Genomic DNA, 25,015 nt, shown 5'->3' with positions numbered 1-25,015 from the left:
CATAATCCATGCTTGCCTATATGTCACAGTGGTCTCCCTGCAACAGCGTTCTTAGTGCAGAGTACAATTGTGTGCCACACCTAGCTTTTATTTATTTCATTAGTAGATGTGCAGAATCAATAGAAGTCAGGCGTGGTGGTGCAGGCCTTTAATCTTAGCACTCTGCAGCAGAGGCAAACTGACTTTTAAGATTTTTCATCTATCCTGTTGTGCATAGTGAGTCCCTGTCCAGCAGGGCTGCTGAGTGAGACCCTGACAAAGAAAATGAAGCAATAGGAGCGTGATGTAAAACTACATATTCTTAATGTGGCTCGCTTATTTCCCCTAATGATGCAGAATTGACATAAAACCAAATCTGTAGACTCCTATGTCAAGTGTGCAGTAAAATATGTATAATTTAGTCATCAGAGTACTGAGGCTCTTAGTAAATATGGAGTGATAAGTAAAAAGCTCACTCTGATCCTGTATTTACATTGATAGACTTTTCTTACAGGATAATAGTTTAAAGGACTGCATATTTCTGCTGCATTTTTTTAAAGCATACTTTCTCTTTATCAAAATGAAAATCATAGCACATTTTCCACAGCGCGCCTGAGGTATTGCTAGCCCAGACCTGTTAGGTTTCCTTTGTCCTTTCTCAGTTTCATAGCAAAACCTCATTAGTGCCCCAGAAAAGATTTCTACTGAGTGCAGGAATAGTTCAGGGAAGACTTTGCAATCCAGCCCCAAGTTCTGCTGCAATGCCAATCTCTGCAGGTCTGGGGCAGTTCTGTGCCTGGGGTGGAAGCCGCCTGCCAATCATTGTGCTTCCTCACTTAGGGATAGCACTCTGTCCCTAAGAGAGCTGCTTATATGACTGAAGCCTCAGTAGCCAATCAGGACTGCCAGTCAGAATGGGGAGGGCACTTCCGGTTTGCAATTCTGCCTGCTAAGCGGCTCTGAGACTGGGTGAGTGGGTACTGTTCTGTGTCCTACGCTGTGACCAGCTGCAGGAACTGTGTGAGGAGAGCGGGTGAGCTCCATATCCGCCATGGTGAGTGAGGGGCCACCATCCCCATATAGGGAGGAGTCACGGGAGCCGATGTGGGGTTGTGGGAACTGGCTGATGAATGCTGGATGCTGTTGCTTTGGTCCCCTGAGGTCCCTGCACCTCCCAGGCAGAAGCGGGACCTCTAAATGACTTTGCTCTGTGTCATGCACCTGCGCAGAGTATGAGGGCTTCTCAGCCCTTGTGTGGAAACATCCTTGTACCTTGCAGCGCATGCACATGCACTGTTTTTACTGTCGTCAGGGAGGCACATTTGCTACTTCGCAGAGCCCTGATCACTTTAGTATCTTCTAGAGGTTCTGCACTTGGCACTGAGCATTCTTAGAAGGGTTATGGAAGGTTATATTAAGGAGGCCTGTAATACAGCCAGAGGAGTTGGCTCCCCCTATTTGAAGGAAATAATTTTTCTCTGTCTTACCCTCTTCCTCTCTCTGTTTGCCTTAATATTATTCACACACTTCCTCTTTCTTCTTAGATTGTATTCCTGTCATGGTTTATATTTGCTCACAGCTCAGGCTCTAAGGTTTGGTCCCCAATTAGTGGAAGTAATTGTGTAAAATAAGGAGGTATGCCCTTGAGGGAGTAGGTGTGTCAATGTGGGTGGGCTTTGAGGTTTCAAAAGCCCAGTGCAAGGCAAGTGTTTCTTTCTGCCTGCGTATCTATCAGGATGCAACACTCAGCCCCATGCCTGCCCACTCTGATTCTTCCTTTCAAGATGATAACGGACTAACCCTCTGTCACTATAATCAATCCATGAATTAGAAGCCTTCCAATATAAGAATTGCCTTGGTCATAGTGCATCCTCACAGCAAGAGTCCGTAAGACGGGTTGTGTAGTAATTTGTTGTATTATATGGTTTGGATTCTCTGTATGTCCTGGGAAATCAAATAAGGCTAAATGAAAGAGTAATGGACTGATCTTACTTTGGGGGATTCTTGGTTTCAAGAAACAGTTATTTCTTTATAGATTAGTTATTTATTTTATGCACATGAGTGCTCTATCTGCATGTATGCCTTTATTCTAGACCAGGGCATCAGTCTTACTACAGATGATTGTGAATCACCATGGGGTTGCTGGGAATGGCACTCAGGATCTCTGAAAGAGCTGCCAGTGCTCTTAACTGTTGAGCCATCTCTCCAGCTCCATGGACTGATTCCTTGAGAAAGCTTTCAGTCTTTGGAATGGTTATAACTAGAGAGTCTTTTATTTCTTGATCCATTCTTCATCATTAGAGAGATGTTCAGAGTTTGTAAGCTTTGTGATGCTTCTGGTGTTGTTGATGTCCTGCTTTAATCTGTGGTGGTCTGATAGGATCCAGGGAGTTATTTCAATTTTCTTGTATCTGTTGAGATTTTGTGTTTGAGTGTGTGGTCATGGTCAGTTGTGGAGAAAGTTCTGTGAAGTGCTTGTTGTGGGGTATTCACTAGAGAAGACTGCTTAGACAGGGGTTTAAGCCAATAGAAAGTCTTTATTATCTGCCTGCAAGTACACTGGATGTTCTGGATCCCAGTGTAGCCCTGAGTCTATTTCACAAAGAGCTTTTTTTTTTTTTTTTTTTTTTTTTTTTTTTTTTTTTTTTTTTGGAGCTGAGGCTTGAACCCAGGGCCTTGTGCTTGCTAGGCAAGTGCTCTACCACTGAGCTAAATCCTCAACCAAGATTTTTTTATTTTTATTTATTTTTATTTACTTTTTATTTTATTTTATTTTATTTTGGAGACAGGGTTTCTCTGTGTATCTCTGTGCCTTTCCTGGATCTCGCTCTGTAGCTCAGGCTGGCCTCGAACTTACAGAGATCCACCTGGCTCTGCCTCCTGAGTGCTGGGATTAAAGGCATGCACCACCACTGCCCGGCTCACAATGAGCTTTTAAGTGTGTTCTGGGTTGACATACTTCAGATAACAAGAACAGTTTGCCAGATGCAGAACTACAGTCTAAAAAGCAAGGTTAGTGCCTTTAAATACTTCCTTTTAATATGCACTTGATGGATTAGATATTATTTTCCTTTTAGCTGGTGGTACTTTCTACATGCTGAGCTTTACATCCTGAATGGCACTTCCATTTTGGAGTCAGTTGTGCTAAGGTCTGGGGTCCTACTAAAGACTTAAGCCTGTTACATTCCCCCTGGACTTAGTGAGTGAGTCACATCATGGGCTCATGCTGTTTTAGTTAAGATGCAGGGCCCCACCATTAATCCAATCAGAATGAGAATTAATGGCCCAGTCAGTACTGATAGCAGAGTAGTTAGGTAGTAAGTGGGACAACAGAAACTGGAATCAATTATTTCCCCAACCATGACAATGATTTTTAAAAAAATTATTCCTGATAAATTAGCATATAACCAACAAGTTTTTTCCCAAAGCCATACATAGTTTCTTTTGTCTCATGAGAAGTAAGTCTGAGCCTTTTCAGTTTTGTAGGACATTTTTTTTAAAGGGAATCTAATTGTTGTTTTAATTCAGAAATGAAATGTTTTATTACCATCAGGTCCTGATCAACCTGTCTGCCTAGTTTGGAAAGCATCAGAGGAGACACATTTAGTCAAACCATTGTTACATGCCCACCACATAGTCTCAGGGATTCAGAAATATTATTATCCTGATGAATTAACCCATAAAGCAGAACGTTAATTTGGGCTGGCCCCTAGTCACAGCAAGTTTTGTCAGTCAATGGGCTGACAGTCTGGTTAGTGTAGTATGACAGGGGCCAGGTGTTTAAACATAACCAGCAATCCTGGCCAATTTCTGCCTGGGAATAATTAAGTCCATCCTCGGTGTTCCTTCCTGTAGCATAGGGTCTGATGCTGCAAGGATTTCCTATTTCCCATAGACCAGAATCTTTTAAATGAAGTTTTCTAGGAAGCCTGTTTCACAAACCCAATTTTTGTAATGTAAACTCCCTTGTTTCTGGCAACCAGGGGGCCCAGCTACAGGGTATGCAGAGAGTTGTAAACTCTATTTCTATATCAAAAGATAAATCTCCATATCTTTCCTGTCTCTAATACAACCAGACATTTAAAGATAGCATCAGTGAGCAGAGGTCACATGAATATGGGTTGCTGCTCTGTACTTACATTAGGTAATACCTTCCCTGTATCTGTCCTTCTTAGTTTCCAGGTCCAGGCCTAAGGGCAGTGGGGGTTGCAGCATGTCCCTGTATTCATACCAAATATAAAGCTCAGGAGGAGGTAGAGGGAGTGGAAGGGCTTGGGGATCAATGAAACCTAATTTTAATGGGTCCACAGTCCAGAGACAATAACATTTCGCAGCAAATGTGGCTTCTGCTTTCTTGATCTGGGTATTGTGGATCCAGAGTGTACTGCTAGCTACCTTCACTGCTTTAAGAGTAGAGAGAGTCACCATTTAGGGTTCATTCCAGGGTGGTTCCCATGTCCCTTGGCTACTTTTTTGACCCAGACAGTATCATTGGACTGGTAGAAAGGGAAACAGGTATTGGACTTGGAGGTCAGCTGGGTTTCTAAGATAGTCAGATGAGTAGCCATTATGAAGAACTGGAGTGTCTGGAGTGACTTGAAAAAGTAGTGATTAGACTGTTCTGCAAACTGTTGGTCTTTGAGCATGGGAATCAGTGGGGGAGGTTTTTTAAACACAATCACATAATGGAGTAAATCTCTCCTTATGTCTTGTGCAGCTGGAATCAAAGCAAAGGAAAGAAGTCTGTCCATTCTTTGGTAGACTTTTTTGAGCGTTTTGTTATTTTTTTAAATACCTGTTTATTTTTTTATAATTGTCCAGAATGTCGAGGTTTGTATGCACAATGAAGTTTTCAATGTATGTGTAAAGTTTTGTCTATTAATTGAGAGAATTTTGGCGATGAAAGACAGGGCATTGTTGGTCCCCATTGCTAGGGGGGCCCAAATCATGGGACCAGTTCCTGGAGGAGGTTTTTAAGCTACTACTTGAGTTGTTATAGTCTGGGTGGGAAACACTTTTACTGACCAGAAAGGGGTATCTATAAAAACTAGCAAGTACTGTTATCTTCCCTGGGCAGGGTGGATCTTGGTGAAGTCATTTTCCCAGAGTTCTTGCTCTGTCATTTGGATGCTTTCCTTGGTAGGTGCTTTCTGTTTTGGATTCACTTGAGCACAAACCTGGTATCTGGCTGAGACATCCCTTGCTAGGCTGTCCAGTCTAGGTATAATATACCTTGGTCTGATTTAACTCTGAAAGTTTTGTGAACCTCACATGAGTAGCCTTTGAGGTCAGTTACCAAGAGTCCAGTCAGTTATTTTGGGAAGAATGATCCTTCCCTTTTGTGTCCTCCATCATCCTGTGGTTTTGAACTTGAACTGTCCATTTTATTTTACCATGGAGTGTCAGGCAGTAAAGGGTCACGGTATATCATCAGAATATCATATCCCCCCTCCTGCCTCCCCGCTGTACCTCCAACTGGTTTGTTAGACAGCCAGGTCAGAAGCCCAGCAGTTGAGGACAACAATTTGTAGGGGAAGCCAAATAGCTCCTAGAATGGCCAAGATTTTTTTAAATCCCCTTTTCCATGTGGTGAAAAGCCCTCTTTCTGTATAGATCATACTGTAGACATGCCTGACAGTATAAACATAGTGACTGCCATGTGTATGGTGGAGGACTTTCCTTTTTCCCACCTGAGACCCTAGGTCAGATCAATCAGTTCTGCTCTCTGGGCTGAGATACCTAGCATGGGTCCTAATTTTTTCAATTAACAGAACTGCTACAGCTCCCATGTACCTGGTTTCATCTTTCATCTCTTGACAGTCATGGACAAGCACCTGTGTCAACACAGAAAAGGGTAGCCTCAACCATGTTATGGTGTGCCACAAATATAAGATCTTGACCCAGAGTTAACTTGCTGTGGGATGGTCTGTATGTCAAATTGCTGTGATTGGTCAATAAATAAAACACTGATTGGCCAGTGGCCAGGCAGGAAGTAGGTGGGACAAGGAGAGAGGAGGATTCTGGGAAGTGGAAGGCTGAGGAGAGAGACACTGCAGCCGCCACCATGACCAGCAGCATGTGAAGACGCCGGTAAGCCACCAGCCACATGGCAAGGTATAGATTTATGGAAATGGATTAATTTAAGCTATAAGAACCATTAGCAAGAAGCCTGCCACAGCCATACAGTTTGTATGCAATATAAGTCTCTGTGTTTACTTGGTTGGGTCTGAGCGGCTGTGGGACTGGAGGGTGACAAAGATTTGTCCTGACTGTGGGCAAAGCAGGAAAACTCAAGCTACAAATGGCGCCCAACGTGTTGGCAAGAGTTTCCACCTAAAACCTGAGAAAAGATTCTAAAACGGAGCTAAAAACAGCTTCCTAATTGTCTCTCTCAAATGAGCAGCAGCTGCCGGTTTGAGTTCCTGGCGGGTTCCTGGCGTGTGCGCTTGATCTGCAGTATGGCGGGAATGAGGCCTCTGCAAGTGGCACATTAAGCTGCATGGTGGATTTAGCCTTTGCTAGTACAAAACAAAACGAGGTTTCTGGGCTACATGCTGCTTTGATAAGAAGCATAGACCCACTATTTCTGAGAGTTGATGGCTCCCAGAGCTGGCGGAAAATGTACCACTGCCATGTTGGGAAGCTGAAGTGGGCGGAGCCAGCAGCCACAGTGCTAAGAAGGCTGCAGTTTAAAGCAATAGGCTCAAGGTAATATAAAACATAAGCCACATAAAGATGGCTACCACACAGAGAATCTGGATTATGTTCTCTTTGATATTCGTAACTGAAGAAAAACATTTGATTGCAACAGCTGTTGAGTTATGCCAAAATGTATATTTTAAAGGTACCTTGACTTCAAAATTTGGCTATAAGGATATGTTGCTTTGGAAAAGAGGCTCTGCTTTTGTTTCTACAGAAAGCCAGAGGCTATGGATTTGTTCCAGATTAAGATACATCAAGTTTGACCAGCCAAGACCACCTGAAAGGTCTCCGATGACACCATGGCCCAGATGATCCAACATCCAGAATCGTTTCAAGGCAACTGGCTCAGATGATACAGTCTCACGGACTACTCCATGATCCTAAAATTTTCTTTGCGTCCCCATAAGATACAGCGCCCCCCTCCAGCAGGAAGTAGTAAGAGAAGCTACGCCCAAATTCCCAAATATACCAAGCTGGCTTTGGAGATGTGTAAAAGTTAAAACCTTCCTTTTTAAAAAAAGAAAAGGGGAAGTGCTGTGGGATGGTCTGTATGTCAAATTGCTGTGATTGGTCAATAAATAAAACACTGATTGGCCAGTGGCCAGGCAGGAAGTAGGTGGGACAAGGAGAGAGGAGGATTCTGGGAAGTGGAAGGCTGAGGAGAGAGACACTGCAGCCGCCGCCATGACCAGCAGCATGTGAAGATGCCGGTAAGCCACCAGCCATGTGGCAAGGTATAGATTTATGGAAATGAATTAATTTAAGCTATAAGAACCATTAGCAAGAAGCCTGCCACAGCCATACAGTTTGTATGCAATATAAGTCTCTGTGTTTACTTGGTTGGGTCTGAGCGGCTGTGGGACTGGAGGGTGACAAAGATTTGTCATGACTGTGGGCAAAGCAGGAAAACTCAAGCTACAGTTAACTTGTTTCTTTTCTTTCATTAAATTAACATTAGCCTGGATTCCCATTAGACAGGTGGGACAACCTTTAGCTACAGGATCCCGCCATGTAGAGAGGTACATCACAGGACATTTCCATGGCTCCAAAGCTTGGGTTGAAACCCATTTTGTCCTGTGTTTTGTGGACAAACAGTTGAAATTTGTTTGAGACTTCTGGAAATTCTATGGCTGGAGCAGAAATCATAGCCTTAAATGGTTTTTGTTCAGTCTCAGTCCATATTAGGGGCTCAGGGTCCCCTTTGTGCTACTGTATAGAGGGCTTGCCATTTCCAGAAACATTGGTATCCAGTGATATCAATATCCAGCTGCACCCAGGAACTCTTGAACATGTCTCTTAGTCTTTTGAGTTGGGATCTGAAGGATGGCAGCAATGCTATTTGGAGACAGGTTTCTTTTGCCTCCCTTCAGCTGGTAGTTAAGATAGGTAGGCTTCTACACAGCTGGATTTTCTTAGCCCACAGTTTGTGGCCAAAGGTCTGTAAACTTCCAGGGGACCATCAGTGGTCCTTTTATAATCTCTTTTCTCAGGAAACCTGTGAAGGAAGGGCAGGAACTCTACATTTAATGTCTTTGGCTCCTGGGGCAATCTGGTCCAGGTTAGTTGCCTACTTTAACCCCCTATTGGGTTTGTCCATTTAAAAGCAAAGGTGGTTGACTCACCACTGCCAATGGGAGGCTGAAGAATGCATTTTCAGATCCAAGACAGTGCACACCTCTTTCTCTGGGAGAACCAGACTCATGAGAATTAGAGGTCCCAGGTTTCTTCATAGTCAGGAGAGGCATATTCCAGTGTGACTGGCAGGGCACCAGAATGCCTGTCTCTTCAAGCCAGGCAATATGAACTTCATCTCCCCCTTTCCCCAGGGTCATTTGATATTATTTATCTTTTCATTGGAGGAATAACTTTCATATATTCTTCTGATAGAGGGTAAAATACCAAAATTTTTCTGTGTATCTGTAAGTCGGTGTCTCGTTATCAGAGAAGATGAAGATGGGTTTGAGTTTGTGCAGAAGTTCTTATCCCAATCAGTTTTTTTGCTGTTAGCAAACACCTTTTGATTACCTTCAGCAACTGAAAACTTCTTTTACCATTAAAATATTTTTAAACTTTTATAACATTTTTCTAATAACATGGCTGACTGGATGACAAAGGAAATCTTTTTAGCTGCTGTCTTTAATCTTTCTAAAAAGTACTTAGTGAAATTCCTTAATGTGCCCTTGGTCAGTGTTGGACAGAAGGGAATATCTGTTCTTTCCTGGCTGTGTTGCCTGGCAACAATTCCCTTGCCCAGCCCAGGGGCAGCGTTTTCACTTTTTTCAAAGAGAATGGTGGGTTTTACAGATATCTGGTTGAAAAGAGACACAAATTATGAAAGAGAAAGTAGTGGAACTTTCTCTTTTTCTTACAACTCAGTCTTGGAGATCTTTTCCATTTTCCTGGATCTGCTTAGAGCAGGTAAAAGTGGATGGAATGCTCACCTAAGGAAATTATTTCCCCTTGTCTTGTGTGCATTTTGCCTAGATGGCCTTGGGGTTCAGGCCTGGACTAGAGGCCTGCCGGCAAGGGTTGCAGCTCTGGAGGGAAAGATTTTCTGACTTTCCAGAAAGTCAGGCTATACCTGCAGCTGTGAAGGGAAAGCATCCTGGATACTAACAGCTTTGAGGAGAAAGATATCCTGGCTTCTCAGGGAAGTCAAGCTACACCTGAAGCTGGGGTCTGGTGGGTTATGGTCTCCTCTCAGCATGTAGCAATCCTGCTCCTCTCTGAGAGAGCCTGCTGAGTTCTGCTCTGCCCTTCTAAGGGAGTTTTCCATCAGAGGTATCCATTTCTTATTCTATCTGCCCCCCTAAGGGAGCTTCCCAGCAGAGGTATCCATTTCTTCTTAGCTACTACCTCTTTTGATTCACTCTGATGAGGGGAAAACCCTGCAGAAATTTAGCAATCTTCTCTGGTTCCAGCTAAAAGTTGTTACTTCTGTTCCACTCCCATGGGAGTTTCCCAGCAGAGTTTCTGTTTCTTCTTCTGCTGTGCCTCCTAAGGGAACTTCCTAGCAGAGACCCTGCTCCTTGCCAGTGAAAGATCTTCACCCAAAACACCTTCAACAAAGAGATGTATTTGGGAAGGAGGAATCCAGGAGAGTGGCTGCCTCTGCCAGGGTGGAGAAGGACAGCTCATAACTGAGCAGGCAGAGGGGCATATAGGCTTCTTAGGGGCAGAGTTTTTCCAGGGAGATTTCAGGGAGGGAATTGGTCAAATTTTGATCCCCTTGAGCTTGGACAAGCTCAGATTGGCTAGATTTTGTGCTCAGCTTGTTTTTCTGTTCAATGATTGGTTGATTTTCCTGCTCAGGGAGTAGTTGGTCAGGGGTAGATTTGGCTCTGGTTTTAGGGCCAAAGTGGTTTTAGAGACCCGTGGGAGCCTATTTTCAGGTTCCTCGTGGCTTTACCGAGCAGGCCCTCATAGGGAGGATGGTTAGGACCATGGGCCTGAGTGCAGATGTCTGAGATGGTCTGCACTTGACTGTGCTGGGGGGGGGGAGTCTTTTGCTTCATCCCTTGGCATTTCTATAAATATCCTAGGACAGAGACAGTCAGGGCTCATTGGAATAGGTTCCAGGCCCTCTCAAGGCAATCCTTTATTTTCTATCTTTTTATCTCCACAATCTAAATCCTTCTATCTAATATTTCCTGCTGCTCACACTCAAGAAAACTCAGGGAAACTGTGGGGTTGGTGGGTAAACACCCTGCAGAATTGCGCCTCGCATAGGGAATAAAAAAGGGGGTGGACTAAAGATAAATGAACAGGGACTAAAGACAAAGTAATAGGAACCAAAGACAAAAGAAAATAATAGTTTTATTACAGAGTTTTTGGCAAAAGTGTGTTGTCAGGTCCTGCCAGTTGGGAAAAAAAGGGGGACATGTCCAGTGTTGTAATTGAATATGAATATTAATAAGGGCAAGGGTTTTATCCTCAAGAGAAAAGGAAAAAATGGACTGGAAGGATGCCCGATGCTGCAGTGAAATTCTCTTCTATCAAATTTTCTATCTTCTATCTCTTTATCAATTTCTATCTGTGAAAAATAAGTATAAGGTATAGTGTAGTAATATAGTGTAGGAAAAACTTAGAAGTGTAAGATCATGTAGAAAAAATTTAAGATAACTAAAAGCAACTAGACAGGAAAACTCTTCAGTGTTCTAACTTTGGGGGGTATGAATGCAAACTGGGGGAAAAATCTTTCTTTGAACTTTACAGGTAGTAAGAAAGCTCTTCTTTGAGCTTATTGGGCAGAAAAACGTTTCCTATGGAAGCTTTTGGCCTGGGGACAGCTGAAATGCTAAGTCCAAGTGGCAAGAAAAAGTGTTTTCTCCCTGAGGCAAAAATGGGGGTGTAAGAAGCCAAAAAGTTTAAAGTTCAGAAGTTTTGGGAAAAGTTCGTCTTTCTCTCTTGGAAAAAAAAAATCTTTCTCTTAAACTAAAAAGCTTTTCTTGAAAAATTTGGGGGAAAAATATCTCTGAAAAGCCTTAATCTTTCTCTCTCAAACTAAAAGCTCTCTTAAACTCAAAAACTAAAGCCTTTAACTTTCTCTCTCAGAAGGACAAAAATTAGAATCACCTGAAGATGTTAGTATGGGAATCACCTGTGATTAGCTCTAAGTGAAAATAACAAACCTCTTAAGACAGCAAAACCTAAGTTCTTTTTTTCAAGCTTTAAAAATCCTCCCTGCAATGCAGGAGGCAGGGACAAGTTCCTAAAAACCTCTTCTAAGCTCTGTTTCTTCAAGCTAGTAAAAGACAGTGAGTCAGAATACCCTGAGGGAAACACTTGGGAGAGTAAATGAGAGAAAGATCCTCAGGGAAGAAAAATCTCTCTGAAGGAGCTGTGGGAAAGCTCTGTTGTAAATGCTTTTGTTTTTCACTGACTGGCTAAGGCAAACAAAAGCCCAAAGGAAAGTTGCTATCAGAAGTGCCAGCCTCAATGTGCACTAAAGAGGCAGGTGCAGTTCTGATTCTGGGCTGGTGTCCGATAGAGCAGAGAAGCCAGCTCAGAACAGAAATCTCCTAATGTCCTGTAATTGAAAATATAAAATGCTTGGTTCAAACCTCCTGGCAAGAACTTTGAAAGTAAGCCCAGTAAAAGATAACCCGAAAAGAATTATGGGAAATGGAGTCCATAAGGTAACTTGCAACAAAGGACTGATATAAGAGAAATGCATTCTGGGAAAGGCAGTTTTTCCACTAAAGATGGCGACAGTGCCTGAAAAAACTTTTTAGCTCAAAAAGATGTCCATAGTAAACTTTAAAGTACAGCTTTTAAAATGAAAAGGAAAATCATCTAAGAGTTTGTGAATGTCAGTTCCGATGAAAAATTGAAAGGATATGAAACTAGGAGCTTTGCAGTTTGGGGCTCCATTGATGAAATACTTATTTTCCCTAATAGCTGTATAAAGTTTTTTCAGTAGTTGAATGAAGCTACCTATAAGAGCAAACAAGCCACTTTAAAATCCTCAAGAAAGCAAGAGAAGGCAGTTTATAGACTGAACATTGTCTTAGATATGAAGAAACTTATGGGAAAATAAAAAAGTTCTTGTCTCTTAAACAAACAACCTGCAATGAATGATTCCTTTGCATATCTAATCAGGAGATAAGAAAACAGACATTCAAAAAGAAATGACTGCTTTATAGATGGGAAACAAACTTCAGAAAATCTGTCTTAAAAAAAGAGTTGCCTCACACTTGAAAGTTCCTTATAAGAAATTCTTGCTAAATATCACAGCTCCTAACATCAGAGGTTAATATAGCTAGAGTTTTCCTGCCTTGCCCACAGTCAGGACAAATCTTTGTCACCCGCCAGTCCCACAGCCGCTCAGACCCAACCAAATAAACACAGAGACTTATATTGCTTACAAACTGTATGGCGTGGCAGACTTCTTGCTAACTGTTCTTATAGCTTAAATTAATCCATTTCCATAAATCTACACCTTGCCACATGGCTCGTGGCTTACTGGCATCTTCACATGCTGCTTGTCCTGGCAGTGGCTGGCAGTGACTCCTTCTGCCTTCCTGTTCTTTCTTTTCTCCTCTCTGTTAGTTCCACCTATACTTCCTGCCTAGCCACTGGCCAATCAGTATTTTATTTATTGACCAATCAAAGCAACACATTTGCCATACAGAACATCCCACAGCAGGTTAAAGCTAATGAAGTGAAAATACTAAATCCTGAAAATTCTTTTCCTCAGAGTAAGCTAATGAAGGATGTGTTTCATGAAAGAACATCTATGTTCATGACTTCTTTGAATAGTAACAGTATTGGTGAAAATATTTGGTTAATAAAAATCTATCAGAAACATCAGCATGGTTAAAGAATTCATGGCAAATACAGCTTTAAAAAATTAAGAAGCGGGGAAGTTGTATCAGGGTTTGAGTGTAAAAAGCAGACTAAATCAATTTTCTTGATATTAAGGTTCCATCTTGCAGTCTGGGGATAGTAGAATAAAGAGGCTTCCAGACTGCTGAGGAGCTTTAGACAACTGTAACTAAGTTTCAGCAATGTTTTCAGACCTACTGAAAGCTGCAGGTCTGGAACCCCACTCCAATTTAGATAACTATCTTCTCCTGTTGGAAAATTGTCTGTTGGAACAGAATATACCTTACAAGGTTTTTCTTCTCTTCTCTTCTCTTTTCTTTCTTTTTGGGTTTGCTGTAAACTGAGATAGCTCTTAATAGAGTTGTTATAAAACATCTGAATTGTTTAACAACACTCACTAAATCCCAGAGTTAAGAAAGCCATTAAAGAAATAGATTCTCATTTCAAAAGAACTCTCAGAACTATCAAAGCTGATTGTGAGCTCTGAACTTTGGAAATAATTTGCGTACTTCCTGTCTAGTTAAGAAAATCTTTCTAATAGAGATAGTGATAATAATTAAGAGTAAGAAGTAGAAAATTATTCTGTCTTGTTAGAAAATGTTAAATCTCCTCTAAGTGTTAAGAAATCTTTAGGTGTTTGCTAAGTTAGATCTATGCTAATGGTAGTCCTATATAATAAGTTTATAAAATAGATCTATAGAGTTCCTATAAGAATAAAAGCTTGCAAGAAGTATCTAAGGTAGTCTTAAGACATGTAGTAATAAGCTTATAAGAAATAAAGATGCTAGTTGTAAATGTAAGTTTAAATAAGAATATAAGAAATAAATAAGAAATATATTTGCTAAAGTAGTTCTATAGTTTCCTTAAGGAGTATAAATAAGTAGATGTTAATATGTTATCTGTGAGTTTGTAAAAAGTGTAAATGTTGAATGTGAGTCTAAATGCTTTGTAAGATATGTTATATGTGAGTTTGTAAAAAAAAGTGTAAATGTTAAGCATGAGTCTATTCTTAATGTATATGGTGAAAAATCTGAAACACAGAAGATACTGTCATAGTTAGACTGCAAAGCAGGCAGTCTGAGTTGTTTTCAAAAGCTCCAGAAGCCGCTAAGAAGCTAAGAATGGTGGACACCAGAGCCAACATAAGGCATCCGCAGCTGAGATCCTGAGATCCATTGAAAAATGAACTCAACACAGAAAAACCTGAGCTAACATAAAAATGGTGCAGTTTAAAATATTACTGTAACTAAAAAGGTCTCTGACTTGAGAATGAAAATTGCAGAGATGCTTGTTTGAACTAAAATGGCTAACTGCAAAAAGTTTTGGTTGTAAAACATCTTTTCATAGAGCCAGGTGGATCTCTGTGAGTTCGAGGCCAGCCTGGGCTACCAAGTGAGCGAGCTCCAGGAAAGGCGCAAAGCTACACAGAGAAACCCTGTCTCGAAAAACTAAAAAAAAAAAAAAAAAAAAAAAAAAAAGCTCAAAAGGGGGCTGGAGAGATGGCTCAGCGGTTGAGAGCACTGACTGCTCTTCCAGAGGTCCTGAGTTCAATTCCCAGCAACCACATGGTGGCTCACAGCCATCTATAATGAGATTTCTTTGGAAGTGAAAATCTGATACCAGAATTTAATTTCTTTGAACTTTTTGAACTTAAGGAGATAAAACTACAAAAAGGTTTTGGTTATGGATTTATTCATATTTGGAAGGCTAGTACCAGAATTATTTGAATTTTGGGACTTAAGAAAGGAACAATAGTGATTTCATTGCAATGGGACAATTTTGAATTTACCTATAGTAATGACCTAGAAACTGTTTTCTGGAATTGTCTGTGTTAAAAATGAAATTGTTTAAATGAAGAAATTTATTGTTTCTACCTAGACCCAAGATGCAGTTTTGTATATGCATATATGCTGGTGATTCATGACTTGTTTTGTGTTAAAACAGAACTTTTATGGAACTGTTTGTGTAAAAATGGAATTACTTATGTAACTGGTTTTGGTGTTACAAATGGGACTGTTTAAACAGAAAAGTTTGGGTTTTCTAACTAGGCTTGAGATTTTGCTTAAAAAATTATAAAGAAAAGGGAGAGTTAATATTCCTTAGTCTATTTAATTTAAAAATATTTTCTTGTTATTTGAGTGGATTAATGTTATATTTTGTTAGTTAAGAACACCAAGAGATTCCTTTAAAGTGTAAAGAGTTTTATTAAGAAACTGCTTTTGGATGTTTTGTTAAAAGTTTTACAAGTATTAATGGTTAGATTGAGAATATTGCTTTTCAATATGGGTTTGTAGGAATTTAAATTTGGGTTTTTCTAACTAGGTTTGAGGTTTTGTTTTAAAAAGTTTATAAAGAAAAGGAGGAATTATGAGTGAATTAAGGTTGGATGTGTGTTTCCAGAAATTATGTTAACCTACTGATAGTAATGCACCCTGGTTTTGTGAAGTTAAGGTAAGATTTAAGTTTGATGTGAAAACAACAGAAGTTTTTCCTATGTCTTGTTAGCAAGAAAATTCAAATGGTTCTTTTAAGACTTAAAATTCTAAGACTGAGAAAATTGTTAACTATATATAGCACCACTTATGTTAATTCAAATGGTTCTGTTAAGAGTTTGCTTTGAGTTGTAAGACTGAGAGAATTGTGACTATGTATATCAATATTTATGTTAACCTGTTAATGGTAATGATGAAGCTAAGGGATTCTGTAAGTTTGTAGTTGCTTTAAGAGTTTTTGGTTTAAAGAGGGCTTGATGCAGCTAAAGACTGCTGTAGTAACCTTGGACCTAATCCAAAAGAAAAATGCCATCTTTATTATCCTCTACTCCCATACTGGGAAGTTTAACAGCTATGGAGATTGCTGTAAGCTATTAATAATGAGTTAATTTTTATATATTAAGAAAGGGGGACCTGTGGGAGCCCATTTTCAGGTTCTTTGTGGCTTTACCCAACAGGTCTGCATAAAGAGGATGATTAGGACCACGGACCTGAGTGCAGTGTCTGAGATGGTCTGTACTTGGCTGTGCTGGGGGGAAGTCTTTTGCTTCATCCCTTGGCGTTTCTATAAATACCCTAGGGCAGAGATAGTCAGAGCTCATTGGAATAGGCCCTCTCGAGGCAATCCTTTATTTTCTATCTTTTTATCTCTACAATCTAAATCCTTCTATCTAATATTTCCTGCTGCTCACACTCAAGAAAACTCTGGGGAACTGTGGGGTTGGTGGGTAAATGCCCCTTAGGGACCAACACTGAATGTGAGCAGGAATCAAGCACAATTCAAGCAAGTGGAACAGGTGGAGGATATTTTTTCGCCTCTGGGAAACCTGGTTGAGTCAAAAGCATTTGGGTCCACAACATGGGGGATCACATGGGTAGAGGAGTGTTTCACACCAGACAAAGCCACTGGTCAATACAGGGAAACAATACTGATAGAAACACATAGAAAGACATGTAGAGACACATACACAGAGAGACATACATACAATAAAATCAACCAAGGTGGCCATCATGTATTCATACACCTGAACAGAGATATCCAGTTGTGTATGATATAGATTTCAGACACTGGATCAGAATCCATGTCTGACCTCTGCTATGTGTCAAAACAGAAGGCACCTCAAAAAGGCTTACCTCCAGAAGTGACAGAACAGGTGACTTTTTAATATTTTCCTTTGGGATTGGAGGTGTCAGATCCCCTCTGAAGTACTAGGCAGTAAGTGGTCAAAGGTAGCCATGGTGAGGTTTGAATAGGAATAGCATCATAGACTCATGTGTTTGAAGACTTGGCCTATGGGAAGGGGCACTATTAGGAGTTATGGTCTTGTTGGGATATATGTGACCTTTTGGAGGAAGTGAGTCCTGTGGCTGTGGGCTTTGGGGTCTCAAATGCTCAAGCTAGACCAAGTGTGCCTCAGTCTCCTTCTGCTGCCTGTTGATCAAGATATAGAACTCTCAGCTTCTTCTCCAGCCCGACATCTTCTTGCTGGCTGCCATGCTTCTTCCCATGATGATCATGGACAAAAACATTATCATTAGATGTTTGGTGTTTGCCCTGCATGGTTTCAGACTTGCCTTGGTCCAATCTTTCCTTAATACCTTGAAAGGAAAGTGTATATTCTGTGCCATTGTGTTTGGGTTGATATGACTCATGATTTGATATTGCATGAGGTCATAGTCAAGAGACTTCCTTGCATGTTAGAAGAAACTGTGAACATTCAAACAGTATTGGGACCGTTACATAAAATGGGAATCTTTGAAATCAGACTAAATGCATTTTACATCGTGGTTTGAATTGAGCCTGTCATGACCTGTGTCAAAATGTTGAGGGTTGAATGAAAAATCTTCCAGGTAGTGTGCTGAGTTTGAGCATTTGTCTTTGGTGTGGGCCTTCACTGGTGACTTACAAAACCCTTAGGAGGAAGAAGTTTTCTGGAGGACTATAGTCTCACCACATTTCTTTGTTTTGTTGAAAGTGAACAGCCCCCTTCCTTCTCATGTAGGCATGCCATCAGCAGCAGTAAAGACTCCAAATAATGTAAGGTATGGTAAAAACAAGAATGCATACATTCATTATATTAATAGTGATCTCCTGAATCACTTAATTGCAGGTGTGTAATATTGTCACAACCTTTGTGTTTTTACATTTTTTGTTTATATTGTTTTTAAATGTCTGAAAATTTTGACTCTGTGTGTGTGTGTGTGTGTGTGTGTGTGTGTGTGTGTGTGTGTGTGTGTGTACCACTTGTCTTCCTGGCCCTTACTGAAGCCAGAAGAGAGCATTGGATTCTCTTGACCTGGAATTGGTAATAGTTGCTAACCTCCAGTCAACGTTGGGAACTGATCTAGAACCTCTTCAAAAGCAACAAGTGATTTTTTTTTATTTGACTTTTAGAGACAGGGTTTCTCTGTGTAACAGTCCTAGCTGTCCTGGAACTCACTTTGTAGACCAGGCTGCCCTTGAACTCACAGAGATCCACCTACCTGCCTCTGCCTCCTAAGTGCTGTGATTAAAAGCATGCACTACCACCAGACACAACAGATGATCTTATCTGTTGACCCAACTTCGCATACTCCATCCCTTTTGTTATTGGTGTTTGTTTTACTGTTTTAGGATCAGCATTTACTTTACTAATGTTCTTGAGAACTCATTCATCTATCAGTCAGTAACTTCTTAAAAATGCTTTCCTTCTTGGGAATTATTAGCCTTACAATTCAATAGGGGTCACTTCAGTTTATGATAGACAAGTGTAGAACTGGAGTGAATGTTTAACTCTATGAAGGAATTTTGAGTGAGCCCTGAATACTTTCCATTCTTTTGTTAGAGACAGGGTCTCACTATGTATTGTCTGCACAGGAATAGAAGGTGTCATCCTCTTTTTCTGTTTCCTTTTAAAATGAGTTGGTGACTGCATTTGATATTTACTGACCCAATGTCATAGAATGTTTTGAGCACACAGAATTGTATAAATATATTCTCAATGAAGTGTATATTTAGAATTCAGTCAGTTTCATGATTTCAATTGTGAACATATATGGGACATTTTAGGATGCAGTGACCTATGAGGATGTGCATGTGAACTTCACTCATGAAGAGTGGGCTTTGCTGGATCCTTCCCAGAAGAGTCTCTACAAAGATGTGATGCTGGAAACCTACTGGAACCTCACTTGTATAGGTAAGAATGTGAGCTTTCTGTCAATTTTTAACTTAAGGGGACAAGCTTTTCTTGGAAATTGGTGCTCTTCTCTGACTTTGAGTATGAAAGGGGAAGAATCTGGTGAATAAATTAGGCATGGTACTAAGCTTCATGAAAGATAGTAATTTTAAGTATGCCTAATTTCCAGTAATATACCACATATATTTTCTGCTACTGTATTTTAGGTTACAAATGGGAAAACTGTAATAGTGAAGAACATTGTCAGCGCTCTAGAAGAAATGGAAGGTAATTTTCATATGTAAGCTGATATATATGTATGTCTAAAGAAATGTTAATGTACTCTGAACTTTTAATGAAATGCAACTGTGTAAAAAGCATAGCTTTGTGATGATTATTAAATTTTCAGAACACCATGTTCTCCAATGTGAGGTGGCTGATCACTGTTTGCAAAGCATTCAATTAAGGACCAGACAAGGAAACAATGCCATGATAAATGTCATAGTTTCAATCATAGCCATGTGAGGCATGTTGTAGGACTGTCCATCCACTTATGTCAGGCTTTCCATTTATCATATAAGGTATACACATTGGTGAAGGGATTAGAGAATGTCCAAGACTTTTTATAAGCAAAGCTTCCATATTAAAGCTCGTGTTCTCCATATATGTGAAATGAGTGATTTATTTAGCATAGTTTAGTAAGAGGAGCATTTTATGAGAGACCAGGAGGTTGTCTTGGTGTAGAAACATGAAGCCATATTCCACATCTGTATGACACACAAAACATTCGATTATGGGAATGCAATGTGAAAACCCTTTATTTGTTATCTTCCTTTACCAGGTGTGTCATCTGTCACTCTGGACACAATCCATGGGAACATAAGGGATATGGAAAGAAGCATTGTAGTTCTGTCTCTCTCAGAACAAATGGAAGATATGTGGTAGTCCCCACATTGAAAAGACATGATGACTGTGATACAAGTTTACAATTAATTGGTTTTCCAACTTCAGGGGGAATTCATCAACAAACTCACATTGGAGAAAAACCTTATGAGTACCAGGAATATGGAAATTCATCTCTTTCAATTGGTTCACTGTGCACATGTAGTGTGGCTCACAGTATAAGAAAATGTTATGAATGCAATCAGTGTGGTCAAACTCTCAGCTCTTCAAGTTCTCTTCAAAGATGTGAAAAAGCTCATGTGGGAAGAGAATATAATAAATGTGAGTCATCTACTAAAGGCTTTAGCCATTACAAGCATTATCAAACACATCAAACAAGCAATAATGAAGAGGCTCTTTATGAATGTAATCAACATCATAAAGCCTTTACATATGATTCCTCATTAAAAGTACACCAAAGAACTCATTTAGAAGGAAAACCCTATGAGTCTAATGAGAGTTATCAAGTCTTTGCATGTCACAATCTTCATCAAGTACATAGAATACAAACTGGACAGAAAAGGTATGAATATCATCAATGTGATAAAGCCTCTGCATGTCCCACTTATCTTCAGATGCATAATAGAAATAATACTGTAGAGAAACCCTATGAATGTAAGCAATGTGGCAAAGCCTTTGCATATAACAGTTATCTTCTCATTCATCTAAGAAGTCATACTTTAGAGAAACCCTATGAATGTAATGAATGTGGTAAAGCCTTTGCACAGAAGAGAAGTCTTCATAGTCATGAAAGAAGTCACAGTGGAGAGAAATCCTATGATTGTAATCAGTGTGGCAAAGCCTTTACACGTAACAGTCATCTTCTCACACATCTAAGATGTCACACTGGAGAGAAACCTTATGGATGTAATCAGTGTGGTAAAGCCTTTGCACAGAAAAGTAGTCTTCATAGTCATGAAAGAAGTCATACTGGAGAGAAACCCTATGAATGTAATCAATGTGATAAAGCCTTTGCACGGAAGAATAATCTTCTCAGTCATGAAAGAATTCATACTGGAGAGAAACCCTATAAATGTAATGAATGTGGTAGAGCCTTTGCAGAGAAATATAAGCTTTTCATTCATGAAAGAATTCATACAGGAGAGAGACCCTATGAATGTAATGAATGTGGTAAAGCTTTTGCAGAGAAGAGTCATCTTCTTGGTCATGAAAGAATTCATACTGGAGAGAAACCCTATGAATGTAATGAATGTGGTAAAGCCTTTGCAAGGAAGTGTCATCTTCTCAGTCATGAAAGAATTCATACCGGAGAGAAACCCTATGAATGTAATGAATGTGGTAAAGCCTTTGCACAGAAGAGTCATCTTCTCACTCATGAAAGAAGTCACAATGGAGAGAAACCCTATGAATGCAATGAATGTGGTAAAGCCTTTGCACAGAAAAGGAATCTTCTTAATCATGAAAGAAGTCATAATGGAGAGAAACCCTATGAATGTAATGAATGTGGTAAAGCTTTTACAGGGAAAAGTACTCTTCACAGTCATAAAAGAAGTCATAGTGGAGAGAAACCCTATGAATGTAATCAATGTGGTAAAGCCTTTGCACTGAGGAAGAATCTTCTCAGTCATGAAAGAATTCATGCTGGAGAGAAACCCTATGAATGTAAACAATGTGGTAAAGCCTTTACACGGAAGAGTCATCTTGAAAGTCATGAAATAAGTCACAATGGTGAGAAACCTTATGAATGTAATGAATGTGGTAAAGCCTTTGCACAGAAGAAGTATCTTCTCAGTCATGAAAGAATTCATACTGGAGAAAAACCTTATGAATGTATTCAATGTGGTAAAACCTTTACACAAAAGAGTAGTCTTCATATTCATGAAAGAGTTCATAGTGGGGAGAAACCCTATGAATGTTATCAATGTGGCAAAGCCTTTACACAGAAGGGTAGTCTTCATAGTCATGAAAGAATTCATGCTGGACAGAAACCCTATGAATGTAGGCAGTGTGGCAAAGACTTTGCAATGAAGAATCATCATCATAATCATGAAAGAATTAATTCTGGACAGTACCATAAGGATGTAATCAACGTAGTAGTTTCAGATGTGAGTGGCCATGTGGGTGCTGGAAACTGAACTGTTTTCTACAAGAGGTACTTGCTGGAGTTAAGCTTTATAGGTGTTCAAATCCCAAAGCGATTGAGTTATCAGCAAAGGAAGGAGACTGCTATGATCTGAGAGTGAATGAGGATAGCTGTTGCTTTATTGAAAAGGACTATATCCTTTATACTCTATAACTGAACATTAGTTTAAACTCAAGCAAAATTGAAAACATACTTAAAGATTCTTTGATGAAAGCAGCCATCAACCTCATCACAGCAATGTTCCTGAGACAAAAATCGATAAATTCAGCAAGCATCAAAATGCCTTTTTGAATGTGAGCCCATTGTTTCCTTTACCCTTGGCACCAGGTGTATCCAGTTAGTACATCTTTAAGTTCTTTATTCTTGGTGTAATCAGGGGACACAATGGGGATTCTTGTGTGGGATTAGGCATAATTATCACACTATGTAATTCCACGGTGCTGGAGATTTTTTCCAAGAATTTTGTTTAAAGAGACTGCCATTGTATACATCCTCATCCTCCACTGAATCCACAAATTATTTCCCACAGGAAAAAGCATAAGGAAGCTTCAAAACATGTAGTGAGAATTATTAACACTAAATAAAAAGATGCTGGAGAATTAAGATCTACAATGTCAAAAAGCTAGAACTTTGTCAATCAGCAGTGGTCATGGTGCAGTCCATGCCAGGTACTAAACTGCTAAACCATCTCTCATCCCTTTGTACTTTTTTTAAAGATTTAATTTATTATTCTTGTGTTTGTGAGTACACATGCATAGTATAGCTTGAAATCAGATGACAGCCTGTAGGACCCTTCCTCCATTTTTACCATTTGGGTCCTGAGGACCAAATCATCTGTCTTGGCTTTAAGCACCTTTACCTGCTGAGCCATGCCACGAGGACCATTGAGCCATGATTTTGTGTGTGTGTGTGTGTGTGTGTGTGTGTGTGTGTGTGTGTGTTTAAAACAGGCTCATGAAATTCAGGCTGACCATGAACTCATGACCTTTCCTCTTCCACCTCCAATTCCTGGGATGACAAGTTTTACTACCATGCCCTGTTTATGCAGAGCTTGTATATGCTGAGCCAACATTCTGTCCAAAGAGAGCCATCTGATATGAAAACATTGATGTATCCAGGTTGTTCATCCACAGGTCCACACTGAGACCCTGTCCTAAAAGTAAACAAAAAGTGCAGACAAAAACTATTGTTAAAAGAAAAATTGTGTGTGTTTTGTGACAGAGTCTGTCTCAGTTGCCTAGACTGGTCTAGAACTTACACTGTACTCTTGAATCCTGCCCCTTGGCCTTAGTACCTGGGGCACTGGGCCTGACTAGTGATTGAGAAAGCCAGAGCACAGAGAGTCTTAACTATGTGTCTGGGTACATACAGCCAATAGCCATAGGTGCATGAGAAGATCATAATGTTCCTGGGGTCAGGTTGGAGTCCAGAACCTTTGTTGAGGTAGAATGCCATCAGTTCAGCATGGAAGGATGGAACGAGGCCCAGGATCTAATCTGCTTTGGAGTCTAAATGTCCTGAGAGTCATACATGGGCTAGGGTAACAAATTCAGTGTGAGGCATTGTTTATGAGGAGATATATAGTACCAAGGCCCCTCTGTTCATGGCTCAACTGCAGTTTCAGTGGCCTCATATAGAGGGCAAGTGAGCACACCAGGGCCAGATCTGTGCCCGGGAGTCACTGGAAAAGGACAAGGAGAATGACAAAAAAGAGGCTTCCCTGTTCACTGTGGAAGCACCCTGAGATTACAAAAAAGCAAAGAACCTCTTAGAAGGCAAGATTTTACAAAGACCTTCCACTTCTCACATGGGAATTTGAAGCACAGACAAGAAAGACCATCTTGGCCAGAAGAATTCTGGGTGTTGATGCTCCATCTGGTTATTGTATCCATGGTAACAAGTGTGGTGCATTTACATCTCTCTGAATAACAGGCACATGGAGGTGAAGACACTCAGAAAGTCACAAGGCAGTAAATGGATCATAAGCCAGGATTCCCATGTGTACCCTTATAAACTTTTTAAGATTGCATGTATTTGTTAATGTAGGGGTGACGGCATGCATGTGTGGAGGTGAGAGGACAACTTACCTGAATCCATTCTCTCCTTCAACCATGTGGGTGCCAGGGATGGAACTTGGGTTAAAAAAAAAAAACAAAAAAGCAAAAAAACAGACTTGGTAACAAGTGTCTTTAACACCAAAATCATCTAATTTTTGTTAGCTTGAGTATCACTTTGTAACATTAGGAATTTACCTTTGTACAAAAATCCATTCTAATCTAAAATATTTTGGAGATTTGCTGTGGCTTCTAAAGCTTGAAAAGAAGATATAATAATAAACAGAGAATTCATTAGGACTAAGAAATGTCATAGTTGTGCCCTTTGCCAATGACAGTCAGAGCTGCCCCATGGCTTTCCTCCTGCTAGTGTTTTCGGGAGATGGAGGTGCCAGTGGTCTTATTGTCATGCTTCAATAAGGTTGGATTTTTTTTTTATTTATTATTGTTTTGAAAGTAAGGAAATAAGGTGAAGGAGTACATTAGGTCTTTTTTCCATTTCTTGTGAGTTATTCCTATTAGGGGAAAATAAAAATCATTTCCCATTAAGGGACCTTTAATATTGAGTTATTCTCGCTATGAGGGCAAAACAACAACAAAACATTTAAACATATGTTCAGTGAACACACAAAAAAAATTCTAAGTTCTGGACCATTTGAGCTACTATTAATTCTACTGATTGAGAATAAGACCACTACCTCAATTTAAAGCCAAATTTGAAGCAAGCTTGATTTTTATTGGGGTGCACCCAAGAGCTGGCCAGTGACTGCCTGCTAAGTTGAGTTAAAGAGAGCAGCCATGAATCCAACTCTCAGGCCACTTTTGAGTAGTTTTACAGAAGGGAGACAATGGGGCAATAAGGAAATAGAAAAAAAGACTTAAAAAATCATGTGGTCACCCACCATGTGATTATCCAGGGGTCAGGGAGGGTCTGGGAAAGTCAGGGTGTTCTGATGGAAGCTCCACCTCAGCTCCCACCATCCATATACCCAAGCAATCTGGAATGTTCTGGTGGAAACCTCACTTCAACACTCCTCCTTCATCTCTCTCTCCCCCAAACCTTGCCTCATCTCAGAAAGCCCTCCAAACACGGCTCCTCCCCCAGAGATACTCAAGACCCCTCCCACAGGGTATTTAAACTGCCCCCCAGAAAACAGACATGTGGCTTTTTGGTCTCTCTTCCCCCATCTCCTCTCTAGGGGCCAGAAAATCATCCTGGAGCATTTCGCCCATTAAACCTTTCTAAAGGCTTTTCCTTAA

The 25,015-nt window shown here is 40.2% G+C and overlaps 1 protein-coding gene across 1 annotated transcript; it reads left to right on the top strand.

The window, feature by feature from the left end:
* Positions 1-897: 897 nt before the first annotated feature.
* Positions 898-25,015, top strand: LOC114688355 (zinc finger protein 260-like). The gene is made up of 4 exons (XM_028862951.2): positions 898-1,033; positions 18,550-18,676; positions 18,883-18,943; positions 19,497-25,015. The coding sequence occupies exons 1-4, from the start codon at positions 1,031-1,033 to the stop codon at positions 21,691-21,693; spliced, it is 2,388 nt and encodes a 795-aa protein (XP_028718784.1). The 5' UTR covers positions 898-1,030; the 3' UTR covers positions 21,694-25,015.

The sequence above is a fragment of the Peromyscus leucopus genome, chromosome 22, assembly GCF_004664715.2.
Source record: "Peromyscus leucopus breed LL Stock chromosome 22, UCI_PerLeu_2.1, whole genome shotgun sequence".
In the NCBI taxonomy this organism is placed as follows: domain Eukaryota; kingdom Metazoa; phylum Chordata; class Mammalia; order Rodentia; family Cricetidae; genus Peromyscus; species Peromyscus leucopus.
This window is presented reverse-complemented; position numbering and strand designations above follow the sequence as displayed.

What these genes read in the sequence shown, in the direction of transcription:
- LOC114688355 (XM_028862951.2), top strand. An exon ending in CTGGAACCTCACTTGTATAG is followed by an intron (nt 18,677 to 18,882) that starts GTAAGAATGTGA and finishes ACTGTATTTTAG; the next exon opens with GTTACAAATGGGAAAACTGT. An exon ending in CGCTCTAGAAGAAATGGAAG is followed by an intron (nt 18,944 to 19,496) that starts GTAATTTTCATA and finishes TTCCTTTACCAG; the next exon opens with GTGTGTCATCTGTCACTCTG.